This window comes from Pongo pygmaeus, chromosome 8 (genome assembly GCF_028885625.2).
Source record: "Pongo pygmaeus isolate AG05252 chromosome 8, NHGRI_mPonPyg2-v2.0_pri, whole genome shotgun sequence".
Lineage (NCBI taxonomy): Eukaryota > Metazoa > Chordata > Mammalia > Primates > Hominidae > Pongo > Pongo pygmaeus.
This window is the reverse complement of record NC_072381.2, coordinates 13,318,294-13,332,619: the sequence shown is the minus strand read 5'-3', so window position 1 is coordinate 13,332,619 and position 14,326 is coordinate 13,318,294. Positions and strand designations below refer to the sequence as shown.

General features: G+C 42.8%; 1 protein-coding gene across 4 annotated transcripts in view; it reads right to left on the bottom strand.

Annotated features, from left to right (window-relative positions):
* MCM10 (minichromosome maintenance 10 replication initiation factor) overlaps positions 1–14,326 on the bottom strand; it is a 46,141-nt gene that overhangs the window by 20,210 nt on the left and 11,605 nt on the right. For all 4 annotated transcript variants that reach the window (XM_054436306.2, XM_054436305.2, XM_063669561.1 and 1 more), the window contains exons 6-10: positions 13,774–13,945; positions 8,913–9,078; positions 6,405–6,572; positions 2,901–3,017; positions 134–333 (exon numbers count right to left, since the gene is read on the bottom strand). In XM_054436306.2, coding sequence (XP_054292281.1) covers positions 134–333; positions 2,901–3,017; positions 6,405–6,572; positions 8,913–9,078; positions 13,774–13,945 — 823 coding nt within the window. The remainder of the gene's footprint in view (positions 1–133; positions 334–2,900; positions 3,018–6,404; positions 6,573–8,912; positions 9,079–13,773; positions 13,946–14,326) is intronic.

Here is a 14,326-nt window from a genome sequence, read left to right as displayed (position 1 = left end):
GTTTCAGGCAGTGAGTTATGAAAGATAAAACCTGTACAAGTATCCTATGACGGTTACAGGAAGGTACAACCAGTAGGTTTAGTCTTTGATAAGCAAAATCCTCTGCCCAAAAGAAGCCCCGAGAACGTCTTACATTGAAGCTGCATACGAGGCAGAAGAAACCCCTCCGTAGTAAAAGCCATCTTGGCACAGCCGTTCTTTGAGGCTGGTGCCTTTGCGGGTAAACTTCTTTGGAACTCGTCCTCCAGAGAAGGTGGACTGCAAATCCGCACGCTTTGCGCTGAGCTTCTTGTACTGAGCCTGGACATGGTACTGACAGTACTCACAGTCACGCTGCAAAAGGCAGAGCAGTGGCATCAGGATGAGGGCGACAGGCCAGGAAACAGCAGGAGCAGACACAGTTCCTTCTCCCCACTTCCCAGAACATGATGCATGCAGAGTCCTCCCTGCCGACCTCCATGACCGTTCCCAATGTGGAAGGGCTACTCAGTCCCTGAGGGGAAGAAGTTCTTCCCTTCGAGTCCCCTGAAAGCACTGTTCTGGTGAAATACCCCTTGCCCTCTTTCTACAAAGGAAATCAGCTTCTAGGATGAACCTTGAAAACAAGTTAGGGGAGAGAAGTCAGACACACAAGGTCCCATGTTATTTAAGTCCTTTTACATAAGAGGCAAATCCACAGAGACAGAAAGCAGATGAGACGTCACCAGGAGATGGACGGAGTGGGGATGGGAGTGATGACTTTATGTTGCCAGTGTTTTTACAGGGTGATGGAATTCTGAAACCAGGGAGCTGGTGGTTACACAACTAAATATCACTGAATTATATATATATTTTAAATTGGTTAACTGTATATTTTGAATTTTGCCTCAATCAAAAATAATTTAAAAACAAAATCAGCTCCCAGCGAAGGTTTTTCTAGCTGTTTCTCTGGTTGATCCTCGGACAAGTGCTATCCTTTCAGTGAAAGAAGCAAAGAGAGATGGTGCAGCATTGTTCTACTGGGTGAACAGTAGATACGGCAACAATGGATTTTTTTTTGGAGACAGAGTCTCGCTCTGTCACCCAGGCTGGAATGCAGTGGTGTGATCCTGGCTCACTACAACCTCTGCCTCCTGGGTTCAAGTGATTCTTGTGCCTCAGCCTCCCAAGTAGCTGGGATTACAGGCGTGCACCACCACGCCCAGCTAATTTTTGTATTTTGACTAGAGACAAGGTTTTACCATGTTGGCCAGGCTGGTCTCGAACTCCTGGCCTCAAGTGATTGGCCCACTTCAGCCACCCAAAGTGCTGGGATTACAGGCATGAGCCACCGCCCCTGTCCAGACAATGGATTTTTAAGAATCTAGTTCTCATGGGGAGATCTGTTAGGTACTTCACTCTGAAACCTCATTTTCCAACCGTCTCCCACCTTATTCTCTCCTGCCCACTAATTAATCTAATAGGAAGGAATAAGGAACTAAAAAGAGACGAAACCAAAACCTGCCATTTAGTCCTTTCAAAGAACTCTAAGAAGTACCTCTTCACACCTACTACAGTGGCTATAACAAAAAAGAAATACAGTAACAGGTGCTGATGAGGACAGGGAGAAACTGGAAAGTCCATCCATTGCTGGTGGACCACTTGGGAAACCAGTCTGGCAGCTCCTCCAAAATCTGGACAGTTACCATGTTGACCCAGCAATCCCACTCCCAGGTATATGCCCAAGGGAGTGGAAAACATATCCACATAAAAACTTGTATGTGACTGTTTTAGCAGCATTATTCATAATAGCTAAACGTAGCAACAACCCAAGTGTGTATCAACTGATGAAAGAATAAACAACGTGGTATATCCATACAACGGAATATTATCTACCCACAAAAAGGAATAAAGTGTTGATAAATGCTACGGCATGGATCAATTGTGAGAAAAATTATGCTAAGCAAAAGCAGCCAGACAGAAAAGGCCACATATTGTGATTCCATTATATGAAATGTCTAGAAGAGGCAAATCCATAGAGACAGAAAGTAGGTTAGTGCTTACCAGAGGCTGGGGGAGAGAAGATTGGGGAGTGATTGCTAGTGGGTACTGGGTTTTTTTCTCAGGCAATGAAACGGTTCTTAAATTACACAGTGGTGATGGTTGCGCAACTCTGTGAATGTACTAGAAATTACTGAATTGTTGACTTTATTTATTTATATTCTTTTCTGGAGACAGAATCTCACTCTATCGCCCAGGCTGGAGTATAATGGTACGATCTCGGCTCACTGAAACCTCTGCCTCCCAGGTTCAAGTGATTCTCTTGCCTCAGCCTCCCAAGTAGCTGGGACTACAGGTGCCCACCACCATGCCCGGCTAATTTTTGTATTTTTAGTAGAGATGAGGTTTCACCATGGTGGCCAGGCTAGTCTCAAACTCCTGACCTCAGATGATCTGTCCGCCTTGACCTCCCAAAGTGCTGAGATTACAAGAGTGAGCCACCACACCTGGCCTGAATTGCTTACTTTAAAAGGGTGAATTGCATGGTATGTGAATTATACCTAAATGAAGCTATTATTTTTTAAAAAGCTCTAAGAAAAGGTATAATGGAGTTAAAATATAGGCTAAAATACAATTTTCATTGTATTTCATCATGTTTGCTCTGTAGAACTACAAGAATTAAAGGCAAACAAAAATTCTGTCTTAAACCTCTTGGTCAGATAAAAGATCACTTTCCTAAGAGGTTAAATTCCCCCACCCTTCCCCTGCCCTCACTTTTTTAAACTGGCAATTATTAACCACACATTAAATTTTCTCATTTTGACTCTTCCTTTAAGTGGGAAACTCAGTTCCAAACTGGTCATCACAGCTAAAGCGCCTACAGTTTATTCCTAACTGTTCTTTTCTTTAGCAGAAACCACCCTAACAAGGCTGAAACCAACCAAATTCACAGTCTGTGTGCACGGCTCTCCATTCTTCTTCTTGGCTTTACAGGTTCCCAGGTCAAGAGCTTCACCCATAATTAAGACCTTCTGAGGATGATCGATAGATAAACACACCTGTAAGAAGAGGTGGGGCAGGAGTTAAAGGCAGACAAAATTATGGCCTTTTATTAGCAGGAATAGAAAAAAGAATGGTTGGTGCTGATTTAAGAAGGTTATTGCCAGGCACAGTGGCTCACACCTATAATCCTAGCACTCTGGGAGGCTGAGGCAGGTGGATCGCTTGAGGCCAAGAGTTTGAGACTAGCCTAGGCAATGTGGCAAAACCCTGTCTCTACAAAAAAACACAAAAATTAGCCAGGCATGGTAGTGTGTGCATGTAGCCCCAGTTACTTGGGGGGCTGAAGTGGGAGGATCACTAGAGCCTGGGAAGTCCAGGCTGAAGTGAGCTGTGATCACACCACTGCACTCCAGCCTGGGCAACAGAGTGAGGCCGTCTCAAAAAGGAGAGCAGTTTTACTGGTCTAAAGGAATTTGAAGCCAGTGCTCTATAACTGTTTTAGGAACAGGGGTGCAGAAGGCACCTTCAGTTCTCTTCCCATTTTCCATCCTTTCCTTCATCTTTGCGATTGGAATCCTGATTTTGTCTGGGCTGGCCGAGTTCTCAGCCTCAGGTAATAAATCCTGTTCCCTGTTTTCCCAGCACTCCTTAGAGCTAGCATTGGTTATGTGATAAGTTCTAGATGCTCAGACATAAACAGGAATTGGTGGGGAAGCTTCTGCTTTCCTGATAAAATGAGTTAGGAGGCTGGCTCCCCCTTCCTCCTCACTTCTCGCCTTGAATGGAGATGACTGGAGGGAGACAAGTCCCTGAAGGGCCTTGCTGAATTCAGCTCTCTCCCTTCTTGTTTGCAATTCTTTTCTTGGAGAGATTGTACCAAGAGGGACTGTCCCGAATAGCTCAGGCTTTGTCCTTACCCCTCCTAGGACAAGATCTCCTAAAACACTTGAGCTCAATAAGCCAAGCGGCCTCCAGGTTATGAAGGCCACCCAGATCAGGGTGCTTTCATAGTCCCTCTGTTGCAGAGCGAAGAGGGCCATGAGCAGACAGGACTCTGCCTGCCTGGAGTGCCTTTCCTGAGCCTTGGTGGACTGGCTCAACCCAGATCCTAGGCTTCTGTGGACTCTCGCTGCCTAAGGTGCTTTGCCCAACTTGTGTAAGTGTTTTGTCTCCCGGATGCATACTCCCGCAGGCAGGCTTGTGCAAAGCTGCGGGTAGCTTGGTTTATGCTGAACCACTGGCAGCTGGGTTTGTACAAAGCTTCCAGCCAGACCTGGGAACCTACCAGATCTAGAAATAGTAGAAATTGGCAGGGTGTTTAGAGCCCTCCCACGGGACTGGTAAACAGTGCATGGTGTTCCTCTCCAAGAAACTGGCACCCTTCCAGGGTATGCCACTTCACAGTGATGGCTACAGTTTCAAAGGCATCTTGTGACCAGGAGAGAAAGGCTGAGACTCACAGAGATGTCACTCTTAAATCACTATAGTGTTTAAATCTGAATTTTTTTTTTTTTTTTTTTTTTGAGATGGAGTTTTGCTCTTGTCGCCCAGACTGGAGTGCGATGGCGCGATCTTGGCTCACTGCAACCTCCGCCTCCCGGGTTCAAGCTATTCTCCTGCCTCAGACTCCCGAGTAGCTGGGATTACAGGCACCCACCACCACACCCGGCTAATTTTTTTGTATTTTTGGTAGAGACGGGGTTTCACCATGTCGGCCAGGCTGGTCTCGAACTCCTGACCTCAGATGATCCACCCGCCTCGGCCTCCCAAAGTGCTGGGATTACAGAAGTGAGCCACCGTGCCCGGCCCTGAATTTTTTTTAATATGTAAGAAAAATAAGCCCCACTGTTTATTGTTGAAAAGAAACTATACTTAAGTTTGTTTGTTACTTGCAGCCAAACACATTCCTAACCAATAGAGGAAGATTTGTTGCCATTCTCTGGTGAAAGCAACGAATGAGATAACATTTTTCTCACTTCTCTTGAAAATAATAATCTGACTACAACAGAGTAAAGCTCCGTGCTGGGTCAGAGAAGAGAAACTGCCAGTTGCTATTCACACTGTGTCTAGATTTGCGATTTCCTAGAGAAGCAGTAGGTAGTGCCAAAACTCTAGTATTTGAGAAGATGAAAATTCACTTTGATTTTAAACTGCAGCTATGGTGGTCATACTCAATGGAGCAAAATTCCCTCAACTATAAAATACTGCTTTCTTGATGCCACCATAAAAATTTATATAAGGAATCATGCTGGGCACGGTGGCTCACACTTGTAATCCTAGTACTTTGGGAGGCCAAGGCGGGTAGATCACTTGAGCCCAGGGGTTCGAGACAAACCTCAGCAACATAGTGAAACCCTGTCTCTACAAAAAACACAAAAATAGGCTGGGCGTGGTGGCTCATGGCTGTAATCCCAGCACTTTAAGAGGCTGAGGCAGGTGGATCACCTGAGGTCAGGAGTTTGAAACCAGCCTGGCCAACATGGTGAAACCTCGTCTCTAATAAAAATGCAAAAAACTAGTTGGGCATGGTGGCACATGCCTGTAATTCCAGCTGCTGAGGCTGAGGCAGGAGAACCACTTGAATCTGGGAGGCATAGGTTGAAGTGAGTCGAGATCGTGCCATTGCACTCCAGCCTAGGCAACAAGAGCAAAACTCTGTCACATACACATACACATACTGCTAATAAAAATTAGCAGAGCGTGGTGGCACGCACCTGTAGTTCCAGCTACTCAGGAGGCAGAAGTAGAAGTATCACTTACGCCCAGGAGATGGAGTTTGCAATGAGTCAAGAACACATCACTGTACTCCAGCCTGGGCAACAGAGCAAGACTCGTTCTCAAAAAAAAAAAGGAAGGTATGAATCTAAGGAAACCTGAGTACAATAGTTCAAAAAACTCAAGGAACTTTGTAACTAATTTGAAAAGATGGAATAAAAGTAGTTGTTACAAAACACTTTAGAATAGGTGGAAATTCAGAATACTGATGGGTAATGAATGAACAAAAAATGAAAAGCCAGATTCACGGAGACACAATCACATAAAAGCATGACTTATTTTCTGGAGGTAGACTAATACAAACTTTTTTCTTTTCTGGTCTTTTTTTTTGAGATGGGATCTTACTTTGTTACCTAGGTTGGAGTGCCGTGGCACAATCAGGGCTCACTACAGCCTCAACCTCCCACCGCAGCCTCCTGAATAGATGGAACTACAGTTGTGCGCCCCCACTCACAGCCAATTTTTATATTTTTTGTAGAGATGGGGGTCTCACTATGTTGCCCAGGCTGGTCTTGAACTCCTAGGCTCAAGTGATCCTCCCACTTTTGCCTCCCCAAAGTGTTAGGATTACAGGTGTGAGTCACTGTGTGCAGCCTCAAACATCTTTGATAAAACTCAGTTAACTTGTAAAGACAATCATCAATCAAATCCCAGAAACAGGCTCTTACCTCCTCTGAACCATCCTTGGGCTTCATGGGGTTGGCATTGAGGATCCCTACGACAGTCCCCTGCTCCGTCTTCCAGAGCGCTTTGTGCACTTCTCCAAATAAGAACAAGGACACACAATGTGTCAAGTCACGAAGATCATTCAGTTTCCAGATGCTGAAGGTTTTTCCCTGGAAAAAATAGTTATTTTTATTTTTTATAATTTTGAACTGTAGGTTATGCTGTCCCCATTTATGGTTCAAGAGTTTTACTATGGAAAACTATATGCCTATAATCCATTAAATCCAAGTTTTTTTGTTGTTATTCAAATATGTATCATCAGCATGTGTGATAACTTTAAATTAACCCATTCTTTAGGCTTTCGCATTCTATTACCCTTCTCATTTTAGAGATGAAGGTGAAATAAAGCAAGCCAGTGGCAAACTTGTTAGCAGAGTCTCTAATTATCTCGGGTCTAAGCAGAGGGAGTGGGATAGCACTGCCTTTCTAATGACACAGAGACACACACGCACATCATTAAAAGGACAGTGGATGGTATGACAGTACCATTTAATAACCTACTGATATGAATCAATATTAGGTAAATTGAGTAAATCTATTCCATATCATTGGTTAATTATATGATGATTATTATTTTTAGAGACAGAGTCTTGCTCTGTCACCCAGGCTGGAGTGCAGTGGTGCAATCACGTCCCGTTGCTCACTCCAACTCCTGGGCTCAAAGAATCCTCCACCCTCAGCCTCCCAAGCAGCTGGCACTACAGGCATGTGCTACCAGCCCCAGCTAATTTTTTTTTCTTTTCATAGAGATGAGGTCTCACTATGTTGCCCAGGCTGGTCATGAATTCCTGGGCTCAAGTTATCCTCCCACCCCATCCTCTCAAAGCGTTGGGGTTACAGACGTGAGCCACCAAGCCTGGCCTAAGTCTATTATTAATATGAATAAAGAAGTTTCCTTTCTAGGCTATTAAATCTTTGCTTAGCTTATCAGAAAAACAAAAGCATCATTTCAAGAAAACTGGTTGAGTTTAACCTTAACATTTCAGAAGTATAATTAAGTATCTGAAGAAATACAGCTCAAAATGCTGACCGATTATAACGTGAAAAACCTCCACTTTTACAGTTGTTTTTAAAACCAGAATACTGTGAATAATCTTGACTTGCACTATCTCAGAGGCATCCCGGGCTGGGTATGGTTGTGGGTTACAGCATGGAATCTACTGCCCGGACTCTGAGCTGGAATCCATCTTCCAGGGATTTGTTCAGTGCCTGTCTTGGAAGAGTTCAGATAAATTCTCGTGTCTATTAGTATCATGTCATTACAGCCACTTATGAAGTAACTAAGAATTTAATCAAAGGAAAACCAGACCTGTCCACATTTACCTCAACAGTAGTAGGGCTAGTGTAGGACCGGGTAATCTTTAATTTTTTTAAATTTTTTTAAGCTCCGGGGTACATGCGCAGGATGTGCAGGTTTGTTACATAGGTAAACGTGTGTCATGGTGGTTTGCTGCACCTATCAACCCATCACCTAGGTATGAAGCCCGCCATGCATTAGCTCTTTTCCCTAATGCTCTCCCCGTCCCTGCCCTCCCCCAACAGGCCCCAGTGTGTGTTGTTCCCCTCCTTGTGTCCATGTGATCTCATTTATTTAGCTCCCACTTATAAGTGAGAACATGCAGTGTTTGGTTTTCTGTTCCTCCATTAGTTTGCTGAGGATAATGGCTTAGGACTGGGTACTCTTAAAATTCAACTCCATGTCAGCTCTAATGAAAAACCAAAGGTTGGCCAAGATCTAAATTAGAGAATAACATCATGATAGAGCATGATCAATCATAGCATTTCAGAGACAGGAGAGATTTTCAATCTAATCGAAGTCACTTCCTTCATTTTATAAATAAGGAAATGGAAGCCGGTAAAGAAAGATTAACGGCTTTAGGGTAACATCGCTAGTTAAAGGCACAAGGCTTAGAAGCCAGGCTATCTGACTTGCCAGGTCACAGAATAACTTTCCCATTTACGACTCAGTCAAAAGTGATTTTGAAACTTGTTAGATCTTTGGTAATAACCGTCAAATTAAATATATCATAGGGCACTGACACAGGCCAGCAATTTCAGCACTTCTGTGGCTGGTACCTTACATCTAAAGGGACCTCCAAAGAATCTGTGAACTCAGCCTCTTCGGTTACTTGCGCCTCTCCTCCATGGGAGAGACCACAGTGTCACAGGGACAACCACATGTGCCACCAAAAACAATGACAAGTGAAATGCAGTATGGATGATTTGGACAATGGAAAGCCCAAGAAACCTGTACCACCAGGTCTTATTTAAACAGGGCATCCTTTGCTTATACCCACTGGATACCAACTCAATGATGTGTGGCGATTCTGGAACTCACTATACTTATTTCTAAATGAAACACCAACGGGTTCCAGTTAACAAATTCAGGACATCGAATTCCCGCTGTTAGTTTGTAGTAAAACAGCTAAGAAACCAATACAATGGCTCACACTAGTCACACTCTGTGGCGTAACCTTCTTCAATATAACCCCAAATGTCACCCAGTCTATTTCTTCCAGCTTCTCTCTGGCCATCTTTTCCTTGATCTGAGACAGTCTGATCAGTTTTCGGCCGGTCATTTTCTTGTTCATTTCTGTGGAGGATACTCGAGGCAGCCTGGGTTAAGAAACCAGCGATTAGTAATTATGATTCTAATAAAAAATTACCGGGCACCTTAGCAGGTTTGGTAAGGGAGTGTGATGGTCAGAAACCTCTACAGTACCTGTTCTTGGGAAGCTTAGTTATATAGTTTGACCAAGGCATCCATTTTTATAGCAAATAAATAAATAATTCTTTTTTTTTTTTTTTTTTTAAAGATGGAGTCTCACTCTGTTGCCCAGGCTGGAGTGCAGTGGTGCAATTTCGGCTCACTGCAGCCTCCGCCTCCCAGGTTCAAGTGATTCTCCTGCCTCAGCCTCCTGAGTAGCTGGGACTACAGGCACGTGCCATCATCTGCTAATGTTTGTATTTTTAGTAGAGATGGGGTTTTGCCATGTTGGCCAGGCTGGTCTCAAACTCCTGGCCTCAAGCGATCTGCTCGCCTCGGCCTCCCAAAGTGCGGGGATTACAGGTGTGAACCACTGCACCTGGCCTCTAAGATAATTTTTAAAGCTAGGTTTGCCTTTCTTTGGATATAGATCTAGGGCTTATATAGAATACAAGAAAGATCACAAATCCTTTAAGCTCTTAAATTAAGCAAATTTTAATATTCTTCTGCAAACAATCCTTTTTTACTTTATTACAAAACCATGAATTAATATTCATAAATAAGACACTTAAATTTCATCGATTATGCAAGAATTTCACAGGTTCTACTATTCTAATTGAATTTTTTTTAAAGACGACATTTTGACATACAATAAAGGCTTTTGAATGTAGCTTCAATTAAAATATTCTTATTCCTAATGACTCGGTCGAAAAACTCTTAGGGTTATTAACATTTGTTTCATCTTTGATCGCATTATATATCTGCAGATGAGAAAAGACACTCAGAGAAAAACATGCTTCTTCACTATTTCATCAGTCTTCTGGAACAGAAAGTCCCAGAGCTAAGTTTGAACAATGAAGAATATTCAGGAAGCAAAACATTGACTTTAGTGGGAAAATTCTTTCCTTTGTCTGATTTCTGTGATTGTAGTGTGATAGGTTCCCCCCCCACCCCAAGTTGCTTAAGGGTGTACGTCAGCTGCCTGAACCTTGAAGGCCAGGTAGGGGGCCACAGTCATGGTGCCCAGCCGAGGAGCAGATGTCCCTAAGAACCCAACCATTCTGGAGCATATCTGGGAACACACCAAGAAAAGAGCCTCATCACACATACACAGTAGGCAAACAGCTTAGGGGAGTCCTAGCTAGAGCAATCAGATGAGAAAGAAATAAAGGGCATCCAAATTGGAAAAGAAAAAGTCAAATTATCCCTGTTTGCAGATATGATCTTATATTTGGAAAAACCTAAAGACTCCACCAAAAAACTATTAGCACTGATAAACAAATTCAATAAAGTTGCAGGATACAAAATCAATATTCAAAAATCAGTAGCATTTCTAGATGCCAACAACGAACAATCTGAAAAAGAAATCAAGAAAGTAATCCCATTTACAACTGCTCTAAATCAAACACCTAGGAATACACTTAACCAAAGAAGTGAAAGATCTCTACAATAAAAACTAAAAAACATTGATGCAAGAAATTAAAGAGGATACCAAATATGGAAAAATAGCCCATGTTCATGGATTGAAAGAATCAATGTTGTTCAACTGTCCATACTATCCAAAGCAATCTAGAGCGTCAATGCAATCCCCATCAAAGTACTAATGACAGTCTTCACAGAAATAGAAAAAACAATCCTAAAGGTATATGGAATCACAAAAGACCCAAAATAGCCAAAGCAATCCTGAGCAAAAAGAACAAAACTGGAGGAATCACATTACCTGACTTCAAATTATATGAAAGGTATAGTAACCAAAACAGCATGGTACTGGCATAGAGGATCCAGAAATGAATCCATAAATCTGCAATGAACTCATTTTCAACAAAGGTGCAAAGAACATATACTGGGGAAAGGACAGTCTCTTCAACAAATGGTGCAGGGAAAACTGGATATCCATATTCAGGAGAATGAAACTAGACCCCTATCTCTTGCCATATACAAAAATCAAATCAAAATGTATTCAAGAGGCTGGGCACGGTGGCTCACGCCTGTAATCCCAGCACTTTGGAAGGCCGAGGCAGGTGGATCACCTGAGATCAGGAGTTTGAGACCAGCCTGGCCAGCATGGCGGTTTCTACTAAAAATACAAAAACTAGCCAGGCACTGTGGTGCGTGCTTGTAGTCTGAGCTACTTGGGAGGCCGAGGCAAGAGAATCATTTGAACTCGGGAGGCAGAGGTTGCAGTGAGCTGAGATCACGACACTGTACTCCAGCCAGGGCGACAGAGCAAGACTGTCTCAAAAAAAAAGATTAAAGACTTAAATCTAAGACCCAAAACTATGAGATTACTAAAAGAAAACATTGGGGAAACTCTCTAGGACATTGGTCTTGGCTAAGATTTGTTGAGTAGTAACACGAAAGCACAGGTAACCAAAGCAAAAACAGACAAATGAGCAGATCTCCCAAACAATCTTGCTGCCATCCAGGAGTGCCTTATATGTAAGTCCGAGTCATTCTTTGGCTTTTGGATCCTTCCCAGTTTTGAGGAAACTTTTTTTTTTGAGATAGGGTCTTGCTCTATTGTCCAGGATGGAGCGCAGTGGAACAATCTTGGCCCACTGCAGCCTTGACCTCCCCACTCAGCCTCCCAAGCAGCTGGAACTAGAGGCGCATGTCACCACACCGGGCTAAATTTTGTTTCTGTAGAGATGGGGTTTTGCCCTGTTGCCCAGACTGGTCTCAAACTCCTGAGCTCAAGCAACCTGCCCCACTCAGCCTCCCTAAGTGCTGGGATTACAGGTGTGAGCCACCATGCCCAGCTAGGGAAAGGTTCTTCTATACAGCCCAGGGTTTTTTCTGTAACGAGTTAATAGATTAAAAAAAAAAAAAAAAAAAGCTCCAAAATTTTGGATTTTCAGATTTGGGATGCTTAATCAGCAAGTCTATTTAACGTAAATATTCCAGAATCCAAAATCCAAAACAGTTCTGGTCCCAAGCATTTTGGATAAGGGACCCTCGACCTGTGTTGGGGAATTTCTATATGTCCTTTAGAGTATTTTTAGGGCCTGAGGTTCACATATAAAAATGACAAAGAGACTCAAACAATTCCGTAATCCCTTAAATTTAAAAGCCACTCAGAAGCTTTTGCTGAGTAGTTTAAGCCTCTTCTATCTCAATTCTGATTCACATGTACAATAAATGCCCACCAGCAGCAACATGGTTCATTACCCGTAGGGAGCTTCAAGTGGGCCATGGCTGGGGCAGGCAGTAGCATCTCAGGTGGGGGCAATTCTCTACCTTGAGAAGGAAGCCAGCAGCCCCCTCAGTGAGAACCACAGCTTCTGCTGCTGTATTCTATTTCTCAGACTCTGTCTCAGATGTAATCAAGATATAAATACATTCTTCAGTATTGGAGAATACCAAGTCTTTACAAGACACTTCTTTTTTGTTTGTGGAAACAAGGTCTTGCTCTGTTGCCCAGGCTGGAGTGCAGTGGTATGATCATAGCTCACTGCAGTCTTGAACTCCTGGGCTCAAGTGAACTTCCTGCCTCAGCACCCCCAAGTAGCTAGGACTACAGGTGCATACCACTGTGTCCAGCTAGTTTACTTTTTGTAGAGAGGAGGTCTCACTATGTTACCCTGGGAGTCTTGAGCTCCTGACTTCAAGCAATCCTCCTGCCTCGGCCTCCCAAAGTGTTGGGATAACAGGTGTGAGCTACCACGCCCAGCCTTATAATACACTTTTAGTGTATGTTGGCAACACTTGTTCTCCTCTGCTAATAATATATACTTTAAGAGCTTAGCAGTTTTAGTTGTTGGCTGATATTTAGACTGACAAGGTTTAAGAGTTTTAGAGGGTTTCACTTGGTTCCTCAAATGGACTGTGCTAAAAGCAATCCAGTCTCACAGTAAGGATTACTGTTCTGCCCTGGGATTATCCAGATGTAATGATGGAGATGCAATGGAGTAGTGATACAGAGTATACATAATTAAAAAAATTAAAATAAAGTTAAAAAAAAAAGTCCAGGATTTGAATATAGCTTTTAATTGAATTGAGCTTGGAATATATTCCTATTATAACAGGCTATCTTAAATGCATCCCTATAACAGATGCAAAGAATATAAATTTGCCTTAAAAAGGCTATTAGAAAGAAAAACAGCATAGCTATTTTTCTTAACATCAATTACAAGAATCAATAGAAAAGGAAAAATGATCCTAAAATTTATACAGAACCACAAAAGACCCAGAAGAGCCAAAGCAATACAGTAATTGCTTAATTGCATAAATATTATCCTGGTTAAACTGTCTGTGTATTTAAAAATAGTCTAAATTATACCTCAATAGAGACGGAGAAAAATTTTTGAAATCTACTATTTCCATCTGTCAATTTCTGATTAAATATACTACCATTTGTCCATTTCTTTTTATAGATACACATTCTTTGTTGATTACACAAGAAAAAGTCTTTCTTAAACATTTTATATGCAACTGTACTTAGTCAAACCCAGGGCTACTGCTAGTCTTCCAGTGGTGTTTTGTCCAGTTCAAGAGCTGCTGGTGTTTTCTGGATCCTGATGTATAAACACACTACTTCTAAAGGACTCTGAGAGGCACAAAAAGCTATGAAGTGGCGCACATGAATAGATGGTATAGTTACTGACCTGAGCCGCAGGCCGGAGAAGGCTTCCACACAAATGGGTTGAGTCGTTTCCCCAGAGCTTCCTGGGGTCCCCACAATTTGACCTCTAGTTATCCCACTAGGTTTGTTCCGAGAAATCGTCTGGAGGGGTTGGGAGGGTACACTTGTCATCCTTGAAGATGAGCTTTTGGGCTCTAGAAAATTAACACAATTAATAAAAAGGCAACCACAACGATAATCATGAACGGAATTTGGAAATTTTTTACAGATTTGTTCCTTTGAGATAGGGACTCACTGTGTCACCCAGGCAGGAGTGCAGTGGTGGCGTGATCTGGGATCACTGCAACCTCCATCTCCTGGGTTTAAGCGATTTCTGAGTAGCTGGGACCACAGGTATGTGCCACCATGCTCGGCTAATTTTTGTATTTTTTGTAGAGACAGGTTTTGCCATGTTGCCCAGGCTGGTCTCAAACTTCTGAGCCCAAGCAATCTACCCACCTAGGCCTCCCAAAGTGCTGGGATTACAGGCGTGAGACACTGCACACGCACATGGCCCGAACTGTTCCTTTTTTTTT